The following is a 23,637-nucleotide window of genomic DNA, read 5'->3' as shown; positions in this document are numbered from 1 at the left end:
CGAGAGAGAGAGAAATAATGGTGGGAGGGGAGGGTATGGGGGGGGGGGGGGGGGGTCGCACACGTCTTTTCCGGAGCACGCGAATCCGGCTTGCTTCCGGAAAATGAGCAATTCGGATAAGCGGACGCTTCGTCCGAGCTCTCTCTCGCGTGTCTCGCGAGGAGAAAGTGCGCCCGCTTTTGTTTGGCGGCCCAAAGCAGCGGGGAAATAAAAAAAAGGGGGGGGGGGGGGGGGGACGCACGGGGCCCTCGCTCCTTTGTGCACCGGCCGTGTGCAAAAATGGGAAACGACGGCCGCCGCGCAGCGGCCGCCTTGCCTTAAGTGCGCGTAACTGGATACCGCATTCTTTTCCCTGGCCTCCCCGTGTAGCGTGCCCGCCGGTGCGTACGCGCGCCGTCCGTGTATGCGCGCGCGTCCCGTTTACGGGAGCCGAAGAGTGTCCTCTTGTAGTACGGCAGCGACCGAAAATGTGCTGCTTCGAAATGCCGCCGTTTCGTAGGCGGAACACAAAAGTCATTTCTTGCAAGAAGAGACTGCTCGCGACGTTTTCGCGGCCTGTAGCTACAGAAAGAGATTTTCGATTCACTAAAACTGTGCCCTGCCTGGGCCCATTCCTTTGCCTCTTCTTTTGTGTTTTTTTTTTCTCTCTCTCTCTCCTTCGCATATTCTCCAGTTTCTCTAGTTCAATCAGCCGTCTCGCTCTTATTCACAGCGAAGAATGACGGCGGCAGCGCAGTTGCAGAAAAGTACCGACGGTTTCTTCTTCCACAAGAGGTACAGAGGAAAAAAAATTGTCTCCCGAAAAGCTGCTCCTGAGTTAAGCTGCACAGTGCGTCTGCACAAAAGACGTTTGACGGCGGTTAACTAGCCTTTGCTTTGGAAAGACAAACTTTTATTTCGAGGCAAAAAGAACAACGCATCGCTTTGCAGAGCTAGCAAAGTTGTCATCTTTCCAAATACAGCCCTACTCATAAAGCATTCCCGTAAAATTCGTGTTTTCATTTGCTATTTACTAAATGAACACAATAAACTGCATAAGGTTCTCGGCGCAGACCATTTCTATGGTATATGGAGGGAGGGCATGTTACAGGATATAGTCAAAGTTGCCCACTTAAATTAAACTAAACAGCAGAATTGCACATTTGTAACTTTTGCTGCGCCGTATCGGCAGTACTGAACACCCAGCGCCGTTCATGGCTAAAATCTGTAGCGCGATTTTTTTTTTTTTTTATGGCCTCGATTAGTCGCACTGAAGATTTCAGTCATGATTTCGACTCAACTAGCCCGCAAAACTCCCGTCAGTGTCGTTTACTACAACTTCCCAAATTATCGATAGCGTTTTATCAGCGAAGCTGATATAGTGGTTGCTACCACGAGTTAGGTCGTCTTCAAACCAACACGAACACCAACAACATGGATGGCGCAATGCTGACCATACAACTTATAAGTACGAAAAATCTTGCACAATGGTGTTTAGTGTTGTTACCGCAAAGCACTGCTACTCTGATGCACAAACGCCACTTCCGGCGACTGGCGTCTATTTTTGGCAGCAAAGAAAACACACCAGCATTAGTACCGTTATGCCACCACAGTCCTTGAACGCCGACGTCATCTTGAAGCGGCTACAATTGGAACATTAGGCACATAACGAGCACATAATGTATAACGAGCAAATAGCGTCAAGAGCATAAAAAAGCACCTCGTTCATTAAAATAAAACCTTCATGAAGTACACGATAAACATGCTATCGGCACAAATTCAAATTCAAACTCCAATGTGTTGTTTCGTTTCCAGGTTGACCTGAATTTGTAACAGCGGCTTTATTTAGACTTCAAAACGTACGCTTAGAAACTACCTACAGGGCAACACGTCACATTTTCATTTAATTACGCGCAACAGGTGTTCTTACCAGTTCTTGCCTGTTCGTGTTTCAACTAACGACGATTGTACGTAATGGTGTAGTTGCTGGATACCATTAGACACGGAATGCAATGCGCTGTTGAAGTAAATCGTGCGTTAAGTTGGCTAAACATTGAACTAGTCACCAAGGTAATCACCATTCCACAGACTACACACTTAGAGCCGGTAAAAAGCTGCCTAGTCTTCCGTCGTTTTCACATTAACACTAATACTCGTACACCCAGAACAACTGACGCAATAAGAAAGAACTTTGGTAAATCGGAGTGCACGCCTAATAATGGCATTCGTGCTAGCAGCTAGCATCTCCTACCTTGTACCGTTTGCCATGTTGAGCGGTCTATAGATATCTATAAATATCCATACTGTCAGCAAATATTGTAACTGCTGAAGAGTCACGTTTCTATTTTTTTTTTAAAAGAACAACGGCGTTGCCGGAAATAAACTAGGCATCGTCATCATCATGCGTGTGGGCGAGTTCCGATTGTCTGTAAACATAATGAAAAATATACTATTGCTTGACATGAAGCAGGTCACAGACAAAAAAACAGGACAACACGCGCCTTGAAGTTAGCTCCGCCACGTAGCGACTAATGCTACAGAGAAGTCCGCTTGCGGTAACTCGAAATGCAACACGATTCCCGCACACGACTGAAGAGGAGCGCGAGAGGCGGCTATCAGCGGCGAACGAAGAGTCGTCGCTGCGGCAACTCTGCCCTTCCCTAATCTCCTCCTCGGAGCCTTTCTCCAGCTTCTCGTTCCGAAACGGAGCGATTCTTTGATCCCAGGGATTTGAAAACCGCTGGGGCTCAGCCCGGGGCCGGCACAAAAGAATGAGCCGGCGGTCGCCCCTAATCAGCAACCTAATACGGGGGTCCCTGCCGAACAGCGCTCGGTGCACGGCGCGAGCGCGCTGCCCGGACATCCTCCGAGCCCAATCCCTGTCCAAATGCGTTGATGACGCGCTCTGTCTTTCGCCCTCCAGTACCGGCGCGCGCCGAGTCTGCCTGCCTTTTTTTTTTTCTCCCTCTTCTTTCCTGCCCATCTCGTACTTCCATTTCTCTTTATTATTACTTCCCTCCCTCCGTCCCTTCGGTTCCTCTCAGAGGTGCGAGGTTTCGCGAAGAAGCAAAGCTCACTTAGATGGCATTTTGTCTGGCCACCCTGCGGTCATCCTGGCACCGAATCTGTACAGCGAGGAACGATGTCGAATCACATTTTGTCACCACTCTCTCTGTCTATCTCTCGGTTTTTCTTCCGCTTCTAGATTTTTTTTCTTCTCCTTCTTTCTTATTATGCCTTGAGCCCCGTTTCTCGCAATCCTTCGTGAGATGGTCGCTCCTTCTTGACCGAGCTTGATGCGATAGACCTCCGGGGGGTCGACATAAAGCGCCCCTGATAGACGGCGGGGCGACTCTGCGTGTCTGCCCAGTTTTTATTACGCCTGACCTTTGCACGGCGCACGATTAGGTAGCTCGAAGGCTGCACACCTGGAACGCCCGAGGCGAAGCGAAAGCCGGAATTGTTTTCTTGTTTTCCTTTGGTATGAGCAGCTCAGCATTTACAAGTGAACCCTGAAATAGGGTTTCTACGGGTCTTTATTAGACATTTCGAGGATGATTTGTTTCGGTGTTGTACCCTTATCTGACCTCACTGCTTCTTACGCAGCGGAAAACTGCGGCTGCGCTTCGATAATGAATTCGTTAAGTGAATGGCGATCAATCACGATAATTAATTGCACGCACGACAGCTCCAGGCGTTTTTCTAACCTGGAGCACACACACACACACACACACAAAATCCTTCGTAGTACCCGACGTAGTGCTTGTAGTGATCCGCTTAAACGTGCCTGTTGACAAGTAATTAATTATGCCAACTAATTAATTGATGCCCACATTAAGCTTCCTTTCTCTGGACTGACGCTGTCGTTCAAGTCGATATGATTCCAAGTTTCATTCTTTACCATCTGTCGTACCTATACCGCTGTATAATGGTGCAGAAAACGTAACCAAACATGGAGGTTCCTATATTTCGCAAGAACACTGTACAAGGAACATAAGGAACATGCAAGCGCACAATAGATAAGCGGAGTTCATCGGTGTAATTTTTGCTCGACCGAGTAGAAATTGGGAGACGAGGCTTCACGAGAGCATGCTTAGCACACGTATGGTAGCACGTGAATGAACCGTAACTCCTATCTTTCGTTTCAACACACTCGTAAAATTACTTAGAGTAAAACACTAGTCTCGTTTAATTTCCGTACCGACTTGAAGTTGCTCTTGTTATTGTTGCTGAAACATTCACTAATTTAACGTTTAACCATATAACACGACAGGTGTCTCGGGGTAAACGAAAAAGAAGAGGTTCGGATGAAACTTAGCTTGAAAATAACAAGAAAGAACGCGGGGAGTAGGGGAGAGGGAGGGGGCGTATACACTCATGTTCACAAAAGTTCGCCATCCTTACAGCAACAGCAACAAAATGAAAAAAAAAGAGTTGATTCTCTACTGAATTAGCATATTCAACTATTTAAAGTCCACATTAGACTATGCATTCCTCAGGTTATTATTGCTCATAGTAACCATCACCAACCTTGCATATCTTTGCAAACCAGCACCCCTGGCAAGTTTCACAAACTGATCCTAACTTTAATCATCCTAATATTAGCAAAACACACCCGAAACTTATTTCTTTATTTTACGTTCTGTGAGCCCTTTCCTTGCTGTTACAGGGTGGGGGAAAATGCGTAACAAAATAATTGCATAGGACACGAAATATTCCAAATACTCAAAATAAGTCGTACAATAGAGATAAATTATTTCACAGGTTCAGATTACGCAAGCAGTAGTTTCTGATTTCTGTCAGAGGAGGTGACAAAATCGGCAGTGGCAAAAAATTCCGCCGGGTATTATCCGGGTTAAATACATAATTGGAAGCAAAAGAACGTTCAGACATGGTAAGCATGAACACATATATTTTCCGAACTTAAACAACAAGTAAAATCTTGATGTTAAAGTACTTAAATGCAACTAGCTTACCGCGATGCACCAATAACGCCAACAAGCCAAGCAAGATGCCCGAAATGTACCCTTATAAACTCCGCGCTTTGAAAGGCTGCAGATCTTTATTATTTTTTAGAAGAATACGTCACTGTGTGTCTCGGAGTCTATTTTGCATGAATAAGACGGCGACGTGCAGTGGAGTGATAAAATAAGCCAGTGAGCTATATCATGTTTCTCACAGTGAACTGCACGCCTGCCGAAAACGATACGGTGGGACATGTTTGCTTACCCCTTATATCCTCTATACTCGTCGTAGACGAAACGTAGCAAGAGCTCGTTAAGGGTACATTCTCTCATTCCAGGGCGGGTCTATTGTAAAGCTAGCGCATCTGCAGCATCGCAGTAAAAGCACTGTCCGTATAAAAATTAGTAATAATGAATCAATAAAATGGTTTGTTGGGTACTGCTTTATGATCTTTCTGGTCGAATGGTGTCCCCGAAATGCCATTCTTGTTGAACAGAAACATAGACTTACAGCGTTCGCTCGCACGACACAATTGACTAAGTGCCCTCATGACAAAGAACCATGACTAAGAGCCCTCAAGGTGTACCATGAAGTATAACGTCTCCGCCCACTGAGCTGCCTCACGTTCTCGCAGCAGTGCGCACGGCGGGATGTCGCTGCTCAAGCAGCTGCGACACGGCGCAACGGCAGGGTGTCGATGCGCTGTTCTACACGCTCCGTGAGCCAGGAGTCAGACGAAGGGCCGCCGGCAGCAAGGGTAATCCAATCCGTACCCTAGTGCGCGCTCGGAAATCCCATTGAGGACTCTCAAGAGCAGTGCGCTAATCACAAACACATTAGCGCCTCGACTTTGCACCGGGCGCTTTAACGCGGCGCACAGATAGAGCGACCGAGCTAGTGGACCTGCTGAGAGGATCCAGTAGAAGCCGAAGAGGGTCGAATGGTAAAATGAAGCGCGCGTTAGGAGAGGGGGGAGGGGGGATCGGCAAATGATGAAGCCACGAAGCCGGAGATGCCGGGCGCAAAGCTTCGGCGGGGGCAGAACGAGCGGGACAACACCGGCTGCGCGCTCAATCGACGCACAATGGAGCGACACTTTCGGGCAAGAGGGGCAGAAAGCCGCCATTTACTCTGCGTCGCTTTTCCCCTGGCTGCACAGCAGGTCCACTCGGCGGCCGCAGAAGAGCGGGCGCGTGCCGCGGGGTCTCGCGTAAGCCCGCGCAACAGGCCGGGGAGCGAACGCGCTCGGGGCTCTGCGCTGCAAGGCGGTGGCGCGCGCGGGTAAGCCGATTACAGCGCCGCGCTCCCCCATATGCCGAGGGACACCCGGGTCTCCCGACAGCAGGGCCCGTTTACCGGGACCGTGCGCCACCGCCGCAGCCATTCGGCGTCGATTGGCCCTTTAATCGGGCCAGATTTCCGCCGGCTGCAGCTACAGCCAGATACCATCTCTCGTGAGCTCTCGTCGGACAGAGAGCTCTGGGCGATACGCCAGACTCGGCTCCGCGCCGTATGGTGCGCGCACGGCCCGGTTGCGCCCGTCAAGCGGGGGCGTTTGCGCCGTGCGCTGTAGTTGAGCCCCGGATTGCATCGGTGCCCGCGGCTCCGGCCAGGTCGCTCCTCTCCCGCTTTTCTTCCTGCTGCGAGTGACCGATAACGGACGCAACTCGGGGCCGAGTGTCCACCTAGTGCGTGGCAGTAAGCTTTAGTTGTTGTCAGTATACACCCATCACCGCCCTCATCTTTCAATGTACGCGTACTCTACAAATGTCATCAAGCATTCAATCCTCAGGAGTGCAACTTTTTTTTTTTTTTCGCTAAACGCTGCTTCCATCAATGAAAATGTATGAGGTGTGTCCGACCATTTGCCGCTGTGCGAAATATATTAACTGCTTTGCAGCTGCTGTTTCACTCATGCTCGATGTCGGCGTTTGTTCTGAAAATGGCATCCGACCAAGCCGTTGGGTGTCCGCCGGGAGGGCCCCTTACATCTGCAAGCGGTAACAGAAAAATGTGTCAAGATGTTTGAATTTAACAGAGCCCGCACGCGTCTCATAAAGGACAATACGTTCACTACAGGCAGCTCAATTAGACAGACTGTTTAGTGTAATAAAGAACAATGACAGTATTCTAAACTCGCCATCAATATTGATTTACCATCGAAGCATTGGAGTGCCCAGCCTACTCCGCTCGCCTGCACCGAACATTTAGCGAGTTCTCTTTTCTCTCCTCTGCGAATTTCTGCGACAATGTGCTACAAAACTGCCGCCGCAACACCTTAGCTGCAATCGAAATATATGCAAGTAGAGCTCTCTCTAGCCACTTTCACCTGTTTTTTTTTCTATTAGCCGATAAGCATAAAAACATGTGCCAATTATACTCAGTCATGCTAGAAGATGGACGTCCCACAAGCCATAACAAATATATACATAAATGTTTTGCGAGAAGGATGACTAGAGCCTTACAAGTCAGCAGTCCGACAATCGCAAGGTAATACAACAGCACGACCCTGCGTGGCCATAGAATCTCAGTGCCGCATTAAATTTCTCACAATATTAGAGAAGCTTTCGCAGTAAATCAAGGGAAAACGTATATTTTCAGGTTTTCAGCAATCCTTCGCCAGGCAGGAATATTCTGAAGCGAACTTGGAGTGAACATGTGACCCACCGTTTAGAAACAGGGGAAATAGAGGCTCTTTAGTGAAAACAGGAGACGTCTGCCTGGAGGCGCACACCAAACTTGCTGTGGTATACCGAATAAAAACAGCTAGTTCAATCTGTTATGCTGGCACTTGTTTTTTACGCATGGTGAACGAGGGCATTGCGCAGTGCAGGTGCGATGAATAATCTACGCAGTGGTCGGGCGCGAAGGTGCGGTCCAATTCCCTCGCACCTTTTGTTTGCAACCTCATCTACACTTTTCTGCGGCCAACGTATAGTGTCGCTCGTACCGAAAGGGCACTGGCCAGTGAGGAAAGGAGTCAATTGGATGCCGGTATGTAACGCTCTCTTCATAGAACCCACACGTGTACGAGGTAACATCTTGCGGTATATAGGTGTTAATTCGATACTCTCTCACGCGCAGTCCACGTACTGCGCAGGACGAAACCATGGCACGACGAAGCTAGCGAGTAAACAAGCTGCCCCGCTTGTTCACCTGCGCGCAAGCTTTTCCTGTTTTATGCAGGGTGGACAAGTCGCGTGATTTCTGGCGCGGCCGCGCGTCGCTTGTTTTTGTCGGACACCGTCGCTCGCCCGCCAGTGCGCTTGGCTCGGCCAAAGTGCGAGCGCCGGGGCCGCCACTTTCCTAACGAGACGCGAGCAGAGGGCGGCCGCCGATCTGGCGTGCGCGTCAAGTATACATGAGGGCCGCGCGGTCACACCCATGCTTTCCAAAAAACCAAGGGGGGCGGTGGCGATCGCGGAGCCGCGCGGCGACCGAACGCGCGCGTCTGCTGCCGCGACGCATGCAAGGGCTGCCGCCGCAGAGCGCGAGCGCTCACCACGGCACCCACCGCCACTCTACCAGAGTGGTGTGTCCGGCAAAGCTTCCGCGCTATCTCTCTCTGCGGCTCCACTTTTCCCCTCCCAAAAGTGACATGGCTTCTCCCCGTTGGGCGGAGAGGAGGGGAACGCCCAAGTTGCGCGCGCGCGCGCGCGAGATAGCCCGTTGCGCGACGAGCAGCCCCCCACCTCGCCAGAAGCGAGCGACGGGAACACCGCCACTTCCATTAACGAGTCATGGCGAGCGTGCAACGCGGGGAAGATTCCGCGCGCAGATATTATTATCCAGCGCACAATGGAAACAGTTTGTCGCGCGCTTCGAGGAGCGCTCTCGAGCGCGGTGAGGCCCCGCGTGTTCGGGTGTGCCACCAGGGACGCGAAACGGAAGAGTCGGGTTGCGCCCGGGACACCGGCCGTCGTTGAGCTCCCGACGTTTTAATGGGTCCGAAACTGGGACGGCCGCGCGCGCCCGCGCCCGGCGAACGCTCGTTAATAATTCACGGCGCTGGTGCCGGGGGGAAACGCGCTTGCCGAGTAGATAACCCGTTGCTGCCCTCTCGGTAGGGGGGAGTCTCGCCCACCGCTGTATCGTGCTGGAGGCTGCGCTCGCTCGCCCTCTCGGCACGCAGCACCGCGGACAGCTCTATCCACGGTGCCGTGCGTGCGGCCACTTGGGCGCGCGTCGATGCGAGTCTGCGCGAGCAACGATGATCCGATAACAATTACATCTGCTCCGAAGGCTTAAAGTCGCGCTCCCGGGTGTAGCGGTAGGTTAAGCTGCGCTCGGCTATACGCGGCTAGTTTTACATAACGAAAGCTTCTCCCGAGTTTATCCTTGCTGTGTCCAAATGTGAGCGATTACTTTCACGCGCGTCCGGAAGAAGTACTAAAAGATAAAGACGAGAGGGATGGGCGCGGCTTCAGTACGCGCCACTGCTCGTACATCGGGACAGCTGTCTCGTAGGTGCAATTTCACCTAGGCACTTTTCTTTTTGTATATGTGCTTCGGTGAGTGCGTCATCCATTTGTTTACTATTTCCGAACAGGAGCGACGCTGACTGAAAAGCTGAAGGCTACGTTGCATATATACGGACACATAACTACCTGCGGAAGCAAAACCGAGGACGCCGTACCCCGTTTGGTATAGTCACGCTATTGTGGAGCTTCTCAGTTCGGTCCCCGCCAGTAATTGTTGCCATTCCTTTCACTAAATTTATCTTCCTCCGTAATGGTCATGAGCAAAATATTGAAATTATTACCTCGTACACATAAAAAGAGTTCAGTTTCCACGTTCTCTCCTTTGATTTAGTGACTCATCTGCGTGTATTCTCTCATTTATCTGCCATATTTCGCGGTTACAGCGTCATAAACCTCGAATGTGAAGAAGGATGTCCAGTGGAATGATTATCATAGACTTTCCTGCAGCTTTCCCCCGCCACCTCCACCTGCTGCACGTATATAATAAAAATGAATTTAGAATTGAGATAAGTTTAGACCTCCGGCTTTTCAATTCTCTGAACGTGCACTGCATCCATGTTGCAGTTTGTCTGCCTCTTACCTGTTCCATTGTTAGGTGCTCCATGTGGGCTAAGGCAACGTAAGTAAGCGATACGTGACAAGTGCTGACTACCGGCCACACAGAATCGCAGAAGGAAAGTGAGAACGATATTTCTTGTGCGTGTTCTTTCGATCTTCTTGTCTTTTTTCGCGTGTTTTTGATTGGGTTTGTTTGCTGGATTTGGATGGAAGTTGCTTTATGCGGCGCACTAGGAAGTTGGTGGCTGTGCATAGATGGTATGTGATTATGACGTGTTCGGCATACGTATTATGTGTCACTTAGATTTTTTTATCTCTCTGCGTGGCGCTGCCAATAAGGGATCATCACGAATTCGCCGAATCTCCTAATCTGTTCACCTCTTCGTTCTTGACTACTTGCTCACAGGTACTGAAATGAACGCAGTGCAAGACGAGAATCGCGAGCGTAAGTGTAATGCTGCGAGGCCTACATTCTTAGAAGTCTCGTAAAATTAGTCCCACCTTCAAGTATATAAAGCGTATCCTGACGTAAACTGGTAGCTGTACATAGACGGTATGTGATTATGACGTGTTCGGCATACGTTATATGTGTCACTTAGATTTTATTATCTCTCTGCGTGGCGCTGCCAATAAGGGATCATTACGAATTCACCGAATCTCCTAATCTGTTCACCTTTTCGTTCTTGACTAATTGCTCGCAGGTACTGAAATGAACCCAGTGCAAGACGAGAATAGCGAGCGTAAGTGTAATGCGGCGAGGCCTACCTTCTTAGAAGTCTCGTAAAATTAGTCCCACCTTCAAGTATATAAAGCGTATCCTGACGTAAACTGGTAGCTGTACATAGACGGTATGTGATTATGACGTGTTCGGCATACGTTATATGTGTCACTTAGATTTTATTATCTCTCTGCGTGGCGCTGCCAATAAGGGATCATTACGAATTTACCGAATCTCCTAATCTGTTCACCTCTTCGTTCTTGACTACTTGGTCGCAGGTACTGAAATGAACCCAGTGCAAGACGAGAATCGCGAGCGTAAGTGTAATGCTGCGAGGCCTACCTTCTTCGTAGCCGCGTAATACTAGTCCCATCCTTCAAGTAGATAAAGCGTATCCTGACGTAAACATATCCGATCAAACGTTATGACTGATTGAAACGCGCGAAAATTACGGATAAGAGTTTTTTCGCGCCTATTTTAAATCCGCTGAGGTAAGCAAAGCACGGGTAACCACAGAAGCTCGAATGTGTACGCGCAAAAAAAAAAAAGTGCGGTTGGCGTTAAAGCGCAAATTCGACGACGCCGAAAATTAAATTTGAAAAGTGTAGCACACCGCAGCTGCACAGAGGGCTATGGGAGACGCCGAAATGGAGGGCTCCGGATTTTTTTCACCAACCGTGTTTTTTTTTTTTTTTTTTTTTTTTTTTAATGCGCACCCAAAGTACGGCACACAACCTTTTTTTTTTTTTTTTTTTGCATTTCGCCCCCTTCGGAATGCGAGAATTTTCGCATTCCGACCTATCAAAACGTGGCCGTCACAGATAAGAATTCAAAAAGCGAGGTGTATACAATAAAAAAAATAAAAAAAGATAAGTAGGAGGACAACAGAAGACGCGTCGGACACAAACACACATCGCTACGTATATGTTTTCGATGTATCTTTTGGTGTCCGAGTGCTTTTTTTTTTTTTTTTTTGCTATACCTCACTTTTCACAACATGCATCATCAACAAGCCCACGTCGTGAAACGCTTCGAGAGTCAAACCCACAACATCGTGCTCAGCAGCAGAGAGCCATAACCTCTGAGGCTAAAACGACCTGAGTGACTATTGTCGATATAAGTTATACGAACACGCAAGTCGCGACCCACTTCTATATACGTATAGCTGCAGAGAGAGAAACAACTGAACCCTTTGGATGGAAGCAGGAAGCATATGCTATATGTCACATTTCTCCTACAAACTATATATGCTGGTTGATTCCGTGTGTAAGAAGCGCACACAATCGCCTATGCGCATTTGGTATTACCTGAATATTTTTCGAGATCTGTAAGCGAATTTACAAATATTTTTGTTCTCAAGTGCCCCTTGCCATTCGCCTACCGCCTGCACTAACAGTATACGTTCAACATCACAATTGGCTCGCATATGCTCTTGCGAGCAGTTCTAGCATCTATTTTTTTTTCTTTTTCGAAAACTGGTCCTGATACTATAAGTGTATAAAGAAAAGTAAACCAAGTTAAAGTGCATGCAGGAAAATATCAAGTAAACAAACATAAATTGCACTTTATAGACGCACTAAATTTTCTCTAGTACAGGATCTGCGTGACGACTAAATTACTGTGTGTGTGTGCGTGTGCGTTTTATGTCGTACGAATTTTGTGTGCTACATATGCTTGCTTTCTCTCCAAGAGATGCATACGATTGCTAGTTCATTGTAACTGTAGCTAAAAAAAATCCACGCATACACTTCATGCCACTTGTCAGTGGTTCGCATTATTTGTTATGTTACGTTGCACAAGGATTCTACACAAACTTCGCAATTCGCATGCGCTAAGCTTGTGAAAAATAGCATGTTTACGTTGAGCACTTTAATTGCGTGCCCGAAGCATACGCTCCCGCGATATGCAATATGTGCAATGTGAAACAATTAAGGGGAGCCTTGAGACGTCTAACTACGCCACTACCGGACGCCGCGTACCAGTACAGTGTACCCGCCAATGAGACGGTGATAAGCCACCTATAAAAAGCCGATAAAGAAATACAGAAGCTTTAGTATTAGTGGTCAGATTAGTGATGCTGTCACGGCTCGCCGAGCCCACCTGCACAGCCAAAGATGCGCCTAGAAATGAGAGTATGCTTGAAGGTGTAGCATACGCGTAAAACTCAGATTAGCATACGACTATGATTATCGAAGGCTGAAAGGCTAAATCTTGCGTTGCAGACTGTGTGTATAGTACGTAATTATCAAGCTCTGGAATGCGCGCTGACGCAGAAAAGATTCTGCAAACTCTGCTTTTAATTAATATGCAGAGATACGTCTTCGGGGGGAGACAGATTAGAATAATTTACTTGCATACGGAGCCTTAGATATATGGTTAGCGCTAGCATTTTTCGGGACGTTATAGTGCACGTCACTTAGAGAGGGAGAGAAGTGATAAAATAAAGGCAGGGAGGTTAACCAGACCCACATGAAAGGGCTTAGTTTTACGTTTGGGAACGCAAATGAAAAGAAAACGTTATAGCGTACGTCCCGCCAGCCTGTGCCTGACGACAAACAAGTCCAAAACAAGACAATCTCTTAGCGCAAACGTTTCGTTTTTTGCCGACGCGTCTCGACAGGCCCATGAGCACCAGAATCGCGGAACTATGTCAGAAATAGAGCGGCCTGGCCCCGGATAACTTGCGACTCACGACTAACTGGGAGGAAGCGGAAGTTTAATTGCACATTTATTAGCGATCAGCGAGAGCGCCGATTACACAATGAAGCGGAAGCCATGCGCAGATGCTGACGTGTTTGACAAGGCTATTTATTTTGATGCGTAAACACTACGTACGTTCAACTCGCCAAATAACACGCGTAGTGTACGTAAGTCACGTATAAAAGCACAGTAACATAAAGAGAATGCGCACTGAAGACAATGCTATTTATTCGCGCACGAAAAATTTCACGTTTGCTTGGCTACGTTATTCTAAAACTGCCTCGTTTCAATAAACGAACTGTGTCAACCAGTGATAACGCCAGTGCTGGTAACAGTCAGCTTGCGTCTGTGATGGTAGGCTCCAAGACTGCCGCCATACCTCTCACCACTTGCTTGTCGCATTCAGTGTATCGACGAATGGGTGACACCGCTGTGTGATTTCTTCGCCGAGCAATTTCTGCTTTAAAAATTCACGCTATGTTGCCCTACGGCACGGCCGTTTTCCCCTTTCAATGACGATCCTCGTTATAGGTCCACGTTATAAGTTACCTCCTCATGCAGATGCCAACGATAAAAGTAGAAAAATGACTTCAGCGTTGCGTTCGACACCAATGTTTACGCATCTGACGGGGCGGTAAATCAAAGCTGCGTGACTTTCTCGTAATCACGCAGCTGCTGCTTCTTTATATATATATATAAGGCTAGATTTGTTTCATGGATAGTTAGATCACCTGTGTATGCCATGCCATACCTTTTCCTTTGACGGCCGTTTCGTTGAAGGAAAAGCCGTATCTGCTATTACCTGGGCGTGTGCACGATGCCGACCCCAGTGATGACTGTATTGCCTGCCGCAAAATGAAATGCCCTCGACACCAACGGCAACATCGACTCCACCGTGATAGGTTTTTCAAGAGCAGCAGTCGGTTACTCCCTCTGCTGTGGGATAATTTGCGATTTGAACTCTAAAAGGACAAAATCACAAGTAAGCCGTAACTGACAGATATTTATAAGCGATCGCGAAACGCTGCTGATGAAAAAAAAAAGTGATTGTTCAAACGTCTCGTCGCCCAACCTTACAGCGAATTCAGCTACACAGAAGCGATGATGAGAACGTCGCTCGCCCAGAAAAACCAGGAAGCGTTCATGTAGCAGTCATCGTATGAGGTACAAACATTTATCAGCGCCTGCTGCCGCTCCTAATTACTATTTAATTAAGGTGCACGACAGAGCGCGGACATGCTGTCATAGACCGAGCGAGCATAAAGCGTTCCTTGTGTGCCCAGAACGAGTCGACTTCGGCGATATTTTTTTTTTTCGCCGTTCTGTCACTTACATTTAGTCGCGCGGAGGCCACCCAAACAAATATGCCACATAGATGCATGCTGCCTCGAGGAGAAAACGAGCGTCTGCTCCCAGCTCCGAGCTCGTTCCATTCATTCAGCCCCGCACAACCTGCCAGATCCGTACACGCGCTCGCGGCCCCACTAGACCGCAGAGGCAAAGCGCCGAGCCAAACGAGAGTAGTAAAGACGGGAGGGGGGAGGAAGAGATGAGGAAAGAGGCTCAGCTATAATTAGGAGCGCGCGCAGTCGTCTTAGCCGCGCTAATTACAGGGAGCTAATTCTCCGCAGAGCGGCCCTCTTTAAGAGACATCGCCTCGCAGATTGGCTTCCGTTAAACCGCTCTGTCAAAAAGCTTCTCATCGGGCCAGCAGCCGGGCACCCCGCAATTTTCGTGGCGTCTCTATATGGGCTCCGGACTGGAGCCGGCTCGCCTCCCTCGGGCCTCTTTCACGCCTCCCCCTCACCCCCCCCCCCCCCCCCCCCGGCCGCCGGGGCCATAAAGAGAGATGAAGTGAGAGGGGTTTCGGGGTGCAGACACGCGCAAAATGAAAGACGGGCTGTAGGGCGCGCCTGCCGCGAGCTAAAGAGAAACACGTCGTTCTAAACCATCGTCGCACCGCTCGTTACTTTCGACTTCCCATCCTCTTCGTGCGTAGCTCTTTATTTATTTTCTATCTCTTTCCATCTCTCTCGCTCGCTTCCTCCTCTTTGCTCAATCTTTCGCAGACCGAACTGGGCCGGATAGCAGACGCATGTACGCGTCGTCGTCCGCGGATATGAAGACGACGCGTGAAGTCAACGCTCGTGCGTGCGTTAGATGTATATGCACGTATATTCGCGCGCTATATAAATTACGACCCCCGGTGCCCCCGCAAACGCGCGCGCGGCTTCGGCAGCAGCATCAGCAGGGAGTCGATGCTTGCAAAGTACCCCTCCACGCCTCTCTCCCCAGCCCACTACGTCGCGGGACCAGCCAGCACTTTATGCTAACCTGAATGGAAAAACTGCGTCGCTTTTAAAAGCTGCTCTGCTCCTGCTCACTGCACTTTGCGCCGCGCGCCCCGATTTGTTTATACTTTTTTGTTTTCAGTTTAATTCATTGTAGTTACCTCAGCGTCATCGTCATTCTACTTCTTGAATCTCCCAACATCCCACACACATTTGTTTTTTTCACTCTTCCTCTTCTTGTGAACATGCTAATGAATGCGTACAGGTATTAGTCGCGGCGGGAAGCGTCTGCGAAAAACTTTGCGACGGCTAAATTAGGTAGGCAATTTCGAAAGCCGCCAAGAAGAGAAGGAAGAACGCCGGTGCCATCTTCTCTCTTTCTGAAGCTCAAGTATACGAACGCAGCTCACATACAACCTCTTTCCATAATCTCCCTGTTCAATTTAAAAGCAGCGAGGCTGGAAGACACCTTAAGTTGTAAAAATAACGGGAAAAAAAGAAGAAGAAGAAAAGAAAAGTGCGTGTTTTCTCCATCCGTCAATTCGGTCAGTCGCCCACGTGAACATGCTACGTGAGTTAGCGGGTACATTGGACATCGCTCGTAACTGCGCACCGGAAAAAAAGTGCCCCGCTTATATGAGGCCTGCAGATTCTGCAATATTGATCCGCCTAGATATTAGAAAGTACGCAAGCTATTTCTATCCACAATCTCTCTTTATTTTTTTAAGTGACACAAATATGGTTCGTTAATGACATAACATCAAAAGCAAGATTTTTTTTTTCTAAAAGGCAACCACTTTGAAATCTGCATAAATGTGCACCATATGTCGGGTGTGTCTTCCTCATTAGATATAAAAACCGAAACCGGGTGTACAAGGACCAAGATTATATATTACGCTGGTTTTCACATCAATTGAGCTGAGAAGCGATGCCAACGTGCTGTTGCGTGTTTTGTTCGAGCGGCCGCGGCTGTTGTATTTGGCGCCTGTAGTGGAACTTCCGCGTAACCATCTACTGCTAAGACGAAGGCGGAACAGCGGTTTCGCTGCATCGAAAAGAACTTCAATTTCTTAATCTGGCGAGAGGATGGGGGAAAAGTTTCTGCTAAAGTTAGAAGGTTCCTTTCCGACATCGTAGTCGTCTCCGTTAAAGCTGACGCATTAAGTATAGTATGCCGTGACAAGTGTAGAAAAACAGCGTATTTGTGACCACAGAGAAACCATGGCAAACATGTCAACCTGCGCGTGTTTCGCAAGTGCCGAATTTCCATCACGCTCGCCCAATCGCGTGCTTGATGCAATGTGAACCCACGTCCATGGAGATCGTTTTATTTTCCGTCCACAATAGCATCGCGCGATGTTATCATGTTCCCGCTTCGGTGAAACTCGCCTTTGTAGTATCGGATTGTCCACTCGGCGCGGCGCATGTCGCTTTTATGTTTTATGTTTTCTTGGTTGTCCAGGTAACCGCACCCAATCAACCATACCGCTTATTTCAGCGTCGAGTGACTCCAACGGATAAAAAATTGGAGGCTCGAGACAAGATAATTTTTGCATGCCGAAATTCAAAACATCCAGTCGCATACAATGAAAATTTAACCATTATAGCCAATGAGCCATTTAATTAACCTGAAGGACGAGGGGAACTAAAAGGCTCGATTTTTTTTTTTTTTTTTTGGGGGGGGGGGGGGGGGGGGCGGGTTGCAGCAACCACATGAAGTCAAACGGCAATAAATCTAAGGGTAGGAAAAAGTAATTGTCTCTTTTAATTTAAATGTAGAAATAATAAGGAAAACGAAAATGACAGGTGGACGTAAAACCAACTTGACCGCAGAGGAGAGCCAATCCCGCATCTTCCGCATCACTAAATCGCAATAAAGGAAGTCGTTAATTATTCACTTTCGCGCGGGCTTTGTAATCGCGGAATTGAAGGCGGTCACAACTTGAGGTAAAAGTCCTGCTATAGTATCTACATTGAGGTATCTATCCCCAAACTCTCGGCAAAAGTGCATTGGCGTTCCACGTATCGTCTACACTCACCTACCTAGGGGAAAAAAAAAGCTATATCGGTCGAACAGCATTGTGTTTCGTGTGACATTGTGACATGAAATGGTCATCCTGTATGCAATCCCCTACATTTAAAGAGAGACAGCCGTTCGCTCAAAAACCCGCCAGAATCAGCGGCATCGTCTGTACGAGATGAGCCGGAAGCGTAATCCCGGAATGCAATTCGACGAACCCCGACTTTACTTCACGTTCATCGCAGCCGTGTTGTTTATTTTCGCGGGCACAATTTTGCTAAATTTATGCAGTTTCTTTCGTGCAAGGTGCTCATGCCCCACTACGTGTCTTCACCGCACAGTGGCGCATTTCTTTAAATATTCCTTTGGTCGTAGTACTGGTTTTGGCAAGTCATGCTAAGAAGTGTGGGCTATCGGCGCTGCTTAGTGTAGTCAGTGGTTCGAGGCTTCATTTCAATTCAATTCAGTTCAATTCAGTTTATTCGCATCGTGTAGCTGTGAGCCAGCTTGGGCAAATAGCTAAACAAATCGCTTGAGGATCGAAAGCCCAAGACCCCATGTGCAAGGCATACAATAAGAGCATAAAAGCATATTACATACAGGGAATAAAAGAATGAAGCACACGCGTCTGAATGCACAGTTTCTGAGAACAGTTAAATATGTTACGATGTTTATAATAAAGATTGCAAGGCACAAACTTGTGTTTTCTGATTTGACACCACTAATTAAGTCATTGATGATATATCAAGGAGCACAGAAAAGCATTCGGTTTGAAGTACGCATTTCAGCACGTTTTTCTTTCTCTAAAGAAACCATAACAGTGGCTTTGAACTCTCTTATTAGGCTCAAAAACAAAAAAAAAGAGTTACTGTAAAAATATTTGTTTTTTAATATCTCGCATGGGGCTAAGGGCTTCCAGTATTATTCCACTACTTCGCAATGTGTTCAACAAGTGAGGCAAACTAAACCGTAACATCTGCCGTCCGTATTCAGTTCGGCAAAAGGGGACGTTCCAGAAGTATTGGGTACGAAACGAATAGCAAGGAACATTGTCTCTTAGATCAGCAAGATTTATGAGAGCATACTGATTGTGATAGACGTACTTTTTGTATTTCACAGCCAAGTCCCAGTAATAAAGTTTATATGCTGGTATGACATTAAAACGACAAAACAATTCTTCAGTATGCGCTGCGATAATCAACGTCCTCTATAGACCGAAAAGCCCTCTTTTGTAACATAGGTATCTTATAGTTATTCTTTTGTGTTTAATTTCCCCACACACAAAAAAACATTAATTTATGTCAAATAAAAATACTGTATTATACAGCATTTAATTTTATCGATACGGGTAGAATTTTTTGAAATTTTGCAATAACACCTCACGTGCCGTGATTGCTTAGTCGCTATGGTGTCGCGCTGCTGAGCACGAGGTCGTGGGATCGAATCCCGGACCACAGTGGCCGCATTTCTATGGTGACGAAATGCAAAAACGCCCGTGTACATACATTTTTGGTGCACGTTAAAGAACCCCAGGTGGTCAAAATTAATCCGGAGTCCCCCAATACGGCGTGCCTCATAATCAGATCGTGGTTTTGTCACGTAAAACCGCTTAATATAATTAAAATAAATAACACCAACACTTTTAGACACACGTGACTGAGAGTAATCAAGTCAAAACATTGCAGACCGAACAAGTATGATACGTCCAAGTCAGTAACTTATTAGGAACGCCGTGCTGACCCTGAAACTGCACAATTGGCGGTAGACAGACTAAATTAATCTGTGAGTAACGTTCGTAGCCATTTTTAGTTATTTCCACGGTATTCTTGTTCCCGCTTACACCTATCATAAAGAGAAGCAAACGTTTTCCATATATTAATCGTAATAAGCAAGAATGCAAGACTAATCAAGGAAGCGCTCTGTTCTCTTTTCTCTCTCTCTCTTTCTTTCATTTTTCGAAAAGCGTACCGCGCAGGCTTTCAAAACAAAAAATGAAGAAACGGACGCGTACGCATACGCGGGCGCAAAATTTTACTAATTGCATGCTCTCGGCGTGGCCCGAAATGTGAGCGCTCAAAAGCATTGAAGGTTCTCACGCCAGGCACAAGCGGTTCATTAATAAATTACGTCTTGCGATCGATTGCAGCGCACTGGGAGTACGTTTATTTATTTTTTTTTCTTTTGCGGCGCAAATTATGAGATACTCTTACTGAAACGCGTACCCCGCCTTAAGCTTTCCTCAGACTCAAAGTTCCAGTAAGAAAGCAGGACGACAGACTAACCTGCTAAGAATTATCTTTCAAGGAAACATAATTATCCATATCGAAACTGACCACCCGCGGAAGTGACTTTTTCGGAAACTGGACACGTTGGAAAAGATACCGGCACTTTTAAGTGGTTAGCCTCTTGTTGCAGCATATTTATTCAAGAAGGTGAGAATCCCGCTTTCCGCCCGCAATCTAAAATTAAACGATGGCAACTCCTCACGGGGTACTTAAGCGGCAATAGAAGCGAAGTCATATTTAGTCAACTTAAACAGAAGCGGAGTAATAAATATTGTCTCCCGTTCTATTCTACGCCCGTATCTGCGGTTCTGACAGGCCAGTCCTCGTCAAAGTATTGACAGTATGCGCACTCAGGACACAGAATAATTTCGCAACAGGATTGTAACTAAAGCATGTTATTACCACCTCGACGTAGGTCCACGCTTGGAAAGTGCTTGGCGATTATTTAGCCCACAAACAAAGTTCGCAGAAAGTGTTACCGATATAACGCGTTAGCGAAGATTTCTCTCTATTTGGTATTAGTTTGTTAATATAAATTACCAACGGATGTACCGATACTTTTCAAAAGCACAGCATCACGTTTTACTTAGGAAGGACACAGCACAAGGCCCTATGGCAGTAAGTGGTGGCCTGTAGAGAAAATGGCAGCAGCCATCTCGCCCCTGGAGTAGCTATCGTTTGAGAGAACTCAAATAAAAAGATGCGGTTGTTTACGTACGGAAAGAGCTCATTCCAAGCTTTCAGATAAATTCACGTGTGCCTGCCTTTTTCTTTTGTCTTTTTCTAAACAAGACTACAAACAAGCAAACCCCGCAACCTTACAAACCTAAATACTCCTGTAAAGCGTGCTTTGCCTGTAAGACAAAAGTGCTATCGGAAGAAGCTACCCTTTATAAAACTAAGATAGATGTAGGTTTTGAAGGAAGCAGCTCTTCGCTTGTTCCTCTCAATCGATCCGCAGTGATTTGACAGCCACAAAAAAAAAGAAAAGAAGTAGCTCAGCGGTAAAACCAGTGAACGGAAAGTCGAAACTTATGTTCGCTCAAGGTGTCCGCAGAAGTACTACACTATAGATAAAGAACGCAACCGGTTATCATTACTCGAAACCAAGGGACCTTCGTTGCTTATGTAATCGTTTATGAAAACTCACTGATGCATATTTTCCTTGCATTCATATTTTGAGCGTTGCCACACGGACTTGCGTTGATGTGACCATCTCACTTTTGTCGTTTTTCGTTCTTAGTAAAGTAAGCGGCAGTTGGCAGCCACGTAACACCGGCTGCGTCGTCGCTGACATACAACTATATACGAGGGTGCGGGGGTCCGTTATCAACCGAATTTTTGTTTTCCTGCGCGGCCCGTGGCGTGAATCCAGACAATATCCAATAAATTGCTGTAAATTCACTCTTTTCCTTGCGACGAAAAGAAAAACAGCGAGGGGCTCGACACTGATCTATGATGCAGAACTTATAACCAGGTAATAACTTTTTTAAGACAGGTAAAAAAAAACGATAACTTTTCCGTAATTTCTTCTCTCGTCTGCCTCATTTCACCGCGACGAGTGCTGGCGGGTGTTGGGATCGAAAAGCACGGCTCCGACAGTTTTCCGCCTTTACGGACGGAATGTCCCGCCTAATTGTTCTTGCATATTTGATGCCCTTCCCGGGAACTCGAGCGCTCCGGTTTCACTCGCGGCAGCAGCATGCTATCAATACTTGAGCGCGCTACTTTGCCGGCTGGTATTTGTGGATGTAGGCTGACCTTTGCCAGCCCGCCCTTCAGGGCCACGGCAGTCAGGCCTGGAGCTTTTGCTTTTCGTTAAATCGTTACGCGCATTTTTAGTTGTCCTTTTCCTTTTCTTTTTTTCCTGTACCGACGGGCGCGTCGTGCGCTACTGCTGTGGGGACGCGATGCCCCATTCTTTAGACACGCATTGCGTCGTAAACGCCATACGGGTTTTTATGGTCATATGCTATGAATATTGCACAAAGCGTATTATGTCATAGCGCGCACCGTCATCATGAATACGATCTGCCTTCGTACGTAGGAATATTCCGAACGGGTATGATTAGTAATCTAAGGGGAAAAGAAAGAAAGGTACGTGAAATGCCGCGACCCTGGTCTGACCTTTTACCAACAAATCCAATGGTGGCCCTAGAAACGACACGCAGCATCATGTGTTTGCATTGTAATTACGTTAAAATTAAATAAAAAGCGCAAAGCAAGTCTCAAAACGTTGCTTTCATTTTGTCGTTCACAAGTTATTGATAGTGTTGGCCATTCGGAAACAGGCAAATAATTTTATTTCATTCGTGAATCAAATAATACTGGGCGTCATACACACGTACTATAGCACAGCTTAAGAGACTGAAGCCGAGAGTAGCTCATATCAGTTTTACTTGTGTGCAAGAACCAATTGGGACAGTTACCATGATATTGAAGGCGATGAGAGCCGCTATTTGACTCAACACTTCACTCGGAAGTGCACCGGGAAATGTGATTTTGTTTCCATGCACTACTGATTAGCCATTGGCGTTAAGTGATAAAAAATAAATAAAAGGCGTAGTAAAAAAAAAAAAAAAGCTGCAGCCACCTTCAAGAGTGATCTGGAGCTTCCACGAATACCATTGCGCCTCTCGTTTCGAGCGTTGTTCGGCTGTATAGCTCGTGTCGTAACTGCAGTAAGGCCTTGCCAAGCCGTCCGTCGTAAGACAGGTTTCGAGTTGTGCGTGAGAGAGGATGTTGCTCAGTGGCGCCTTTTTTTACCCCCGCGCAGCTCTGCCGAGCACGGGATCGCCGCCTCCCTCGCGGCCCGAGCCGTCCACGAGCGCCGGCAGCAGCAGCAGCCGCGGGAGTCCGGACCTTCCTTCGGGTTCGGCGGACGGCGACGACCACAAGGGCGGCAGCAAGCAGCAGCAGCAGCAGCAGGCGGCCGCGGCGGCCGCGGCGCAGCAGCGGCGCAAGAAGAAGACGCGGACGGTTTTTACACGCAGCCAGGTGTTCCAACTGGAGTCCACCTTCGACATGAAGCGGTACCTGTCGAGCTCGGAGCGGGCGGGCCTGGCCGCCTCGCTTCAGCTCACCGAGACACAGGTGAAGATCTGGTTCCAGAACCGGCGCAACAAGTGGAAGCGCCAGCTGGCGGCCGAGCTCGAGGCGGCCAACCTGGCCCAGCAGCGTATGGTACGGCTGCCAGCCGCCGCGGCTGTCCTCTACGAGTCGGCCGCGCAGGACGCGGCCGCGGCCCTCGGCCCCTTCTACTACCCGGGGGGACCGCCGCCTCCGCCGCTGTGAAGGAGGCTCCGCCGCAGCGTGTACATAGACCCCTCCGCCTCTTTTTTGTACCTCCCTCCTCCCGTGTCCCCCTGCCTCTCCGGAGCGATGAATAAACGCGACTCTTTGTTGAGCCCCGGCGTCGGTCAATCTCCAAGAGCGCGCGCCTTTTAATTACGGCCGCGCATCTAACGAGCGCGCCCTCGGATTTTACCCCGCGCCCCGCTAATGGGCCGAGCGCATTAAAGCCGCGCTGCATTATTTAGCGCTCGCCTCCCCGCAGCTTCGGGCCGCGCGTAGCAGCCGGTAAACAGGCGCGCGGACGGACACGCCGCCGCCAAATTGATAAAAATGGCCCGCGCGCATC

At 48.0% G+C, this 23,637-nt stretch overlaps 1 protein-coding gene across 2 annotated transcripts in view; it reads left to right on the top strand.

The window, feature by feature from the left end:
• LOC119436167 (homeobox protein HMX3) overlaps positions 1-23,350 on the top strand; it is a 73,566-nt gene extending 50,216 nt beyond the window's left edge. The window contains exons 1-2 of one of the 2 annotated variants that reach the window (XM_049660954.1): positions 10,986-11,018; positions 22,774-23,350. In XM_049660954.1, the coding sequence (XP_049516911.1) occupies positions 10,988-11,018; positions 22,774-23,291 (549 nt within the window). In that variant the 5' untranslated portion in view covers positions 10,986-10,987 and the 3' untranslated portion in view covers positions 23,292-23,350. Of the gene's footprint in view, positions 1-10,985; positions 11,019-22,773 lie in introns of those variants that run through there. The other variant, XM_037702972.2, reaches the window with a different exon arrangement.
• Positions 23,351-23,637: the final 287 nt, after the last annotated feature.

This window comes from Dermacentor silvarum, chromosome 1, assembly GCF_013339745.2.
Source record: "Dermacentor silvarum isolate Dsil-2018 chromosome 1, BIME_Dsil_1.4, whole genome shotgun sequence".
Classification (NCBI taxonomy): domain Eukaryota; kingdom Metazoa; phylum Arthropoda; class Arachnida; order Ixodida; family Ixodidae; genus Dermacentor; species Dermacentor silvarum.
The sequence above is the reverse complement of the archived record's forward strand: the minus strand, read 5'-3'. Positions and strand labels throughout refer to the sequence as shown.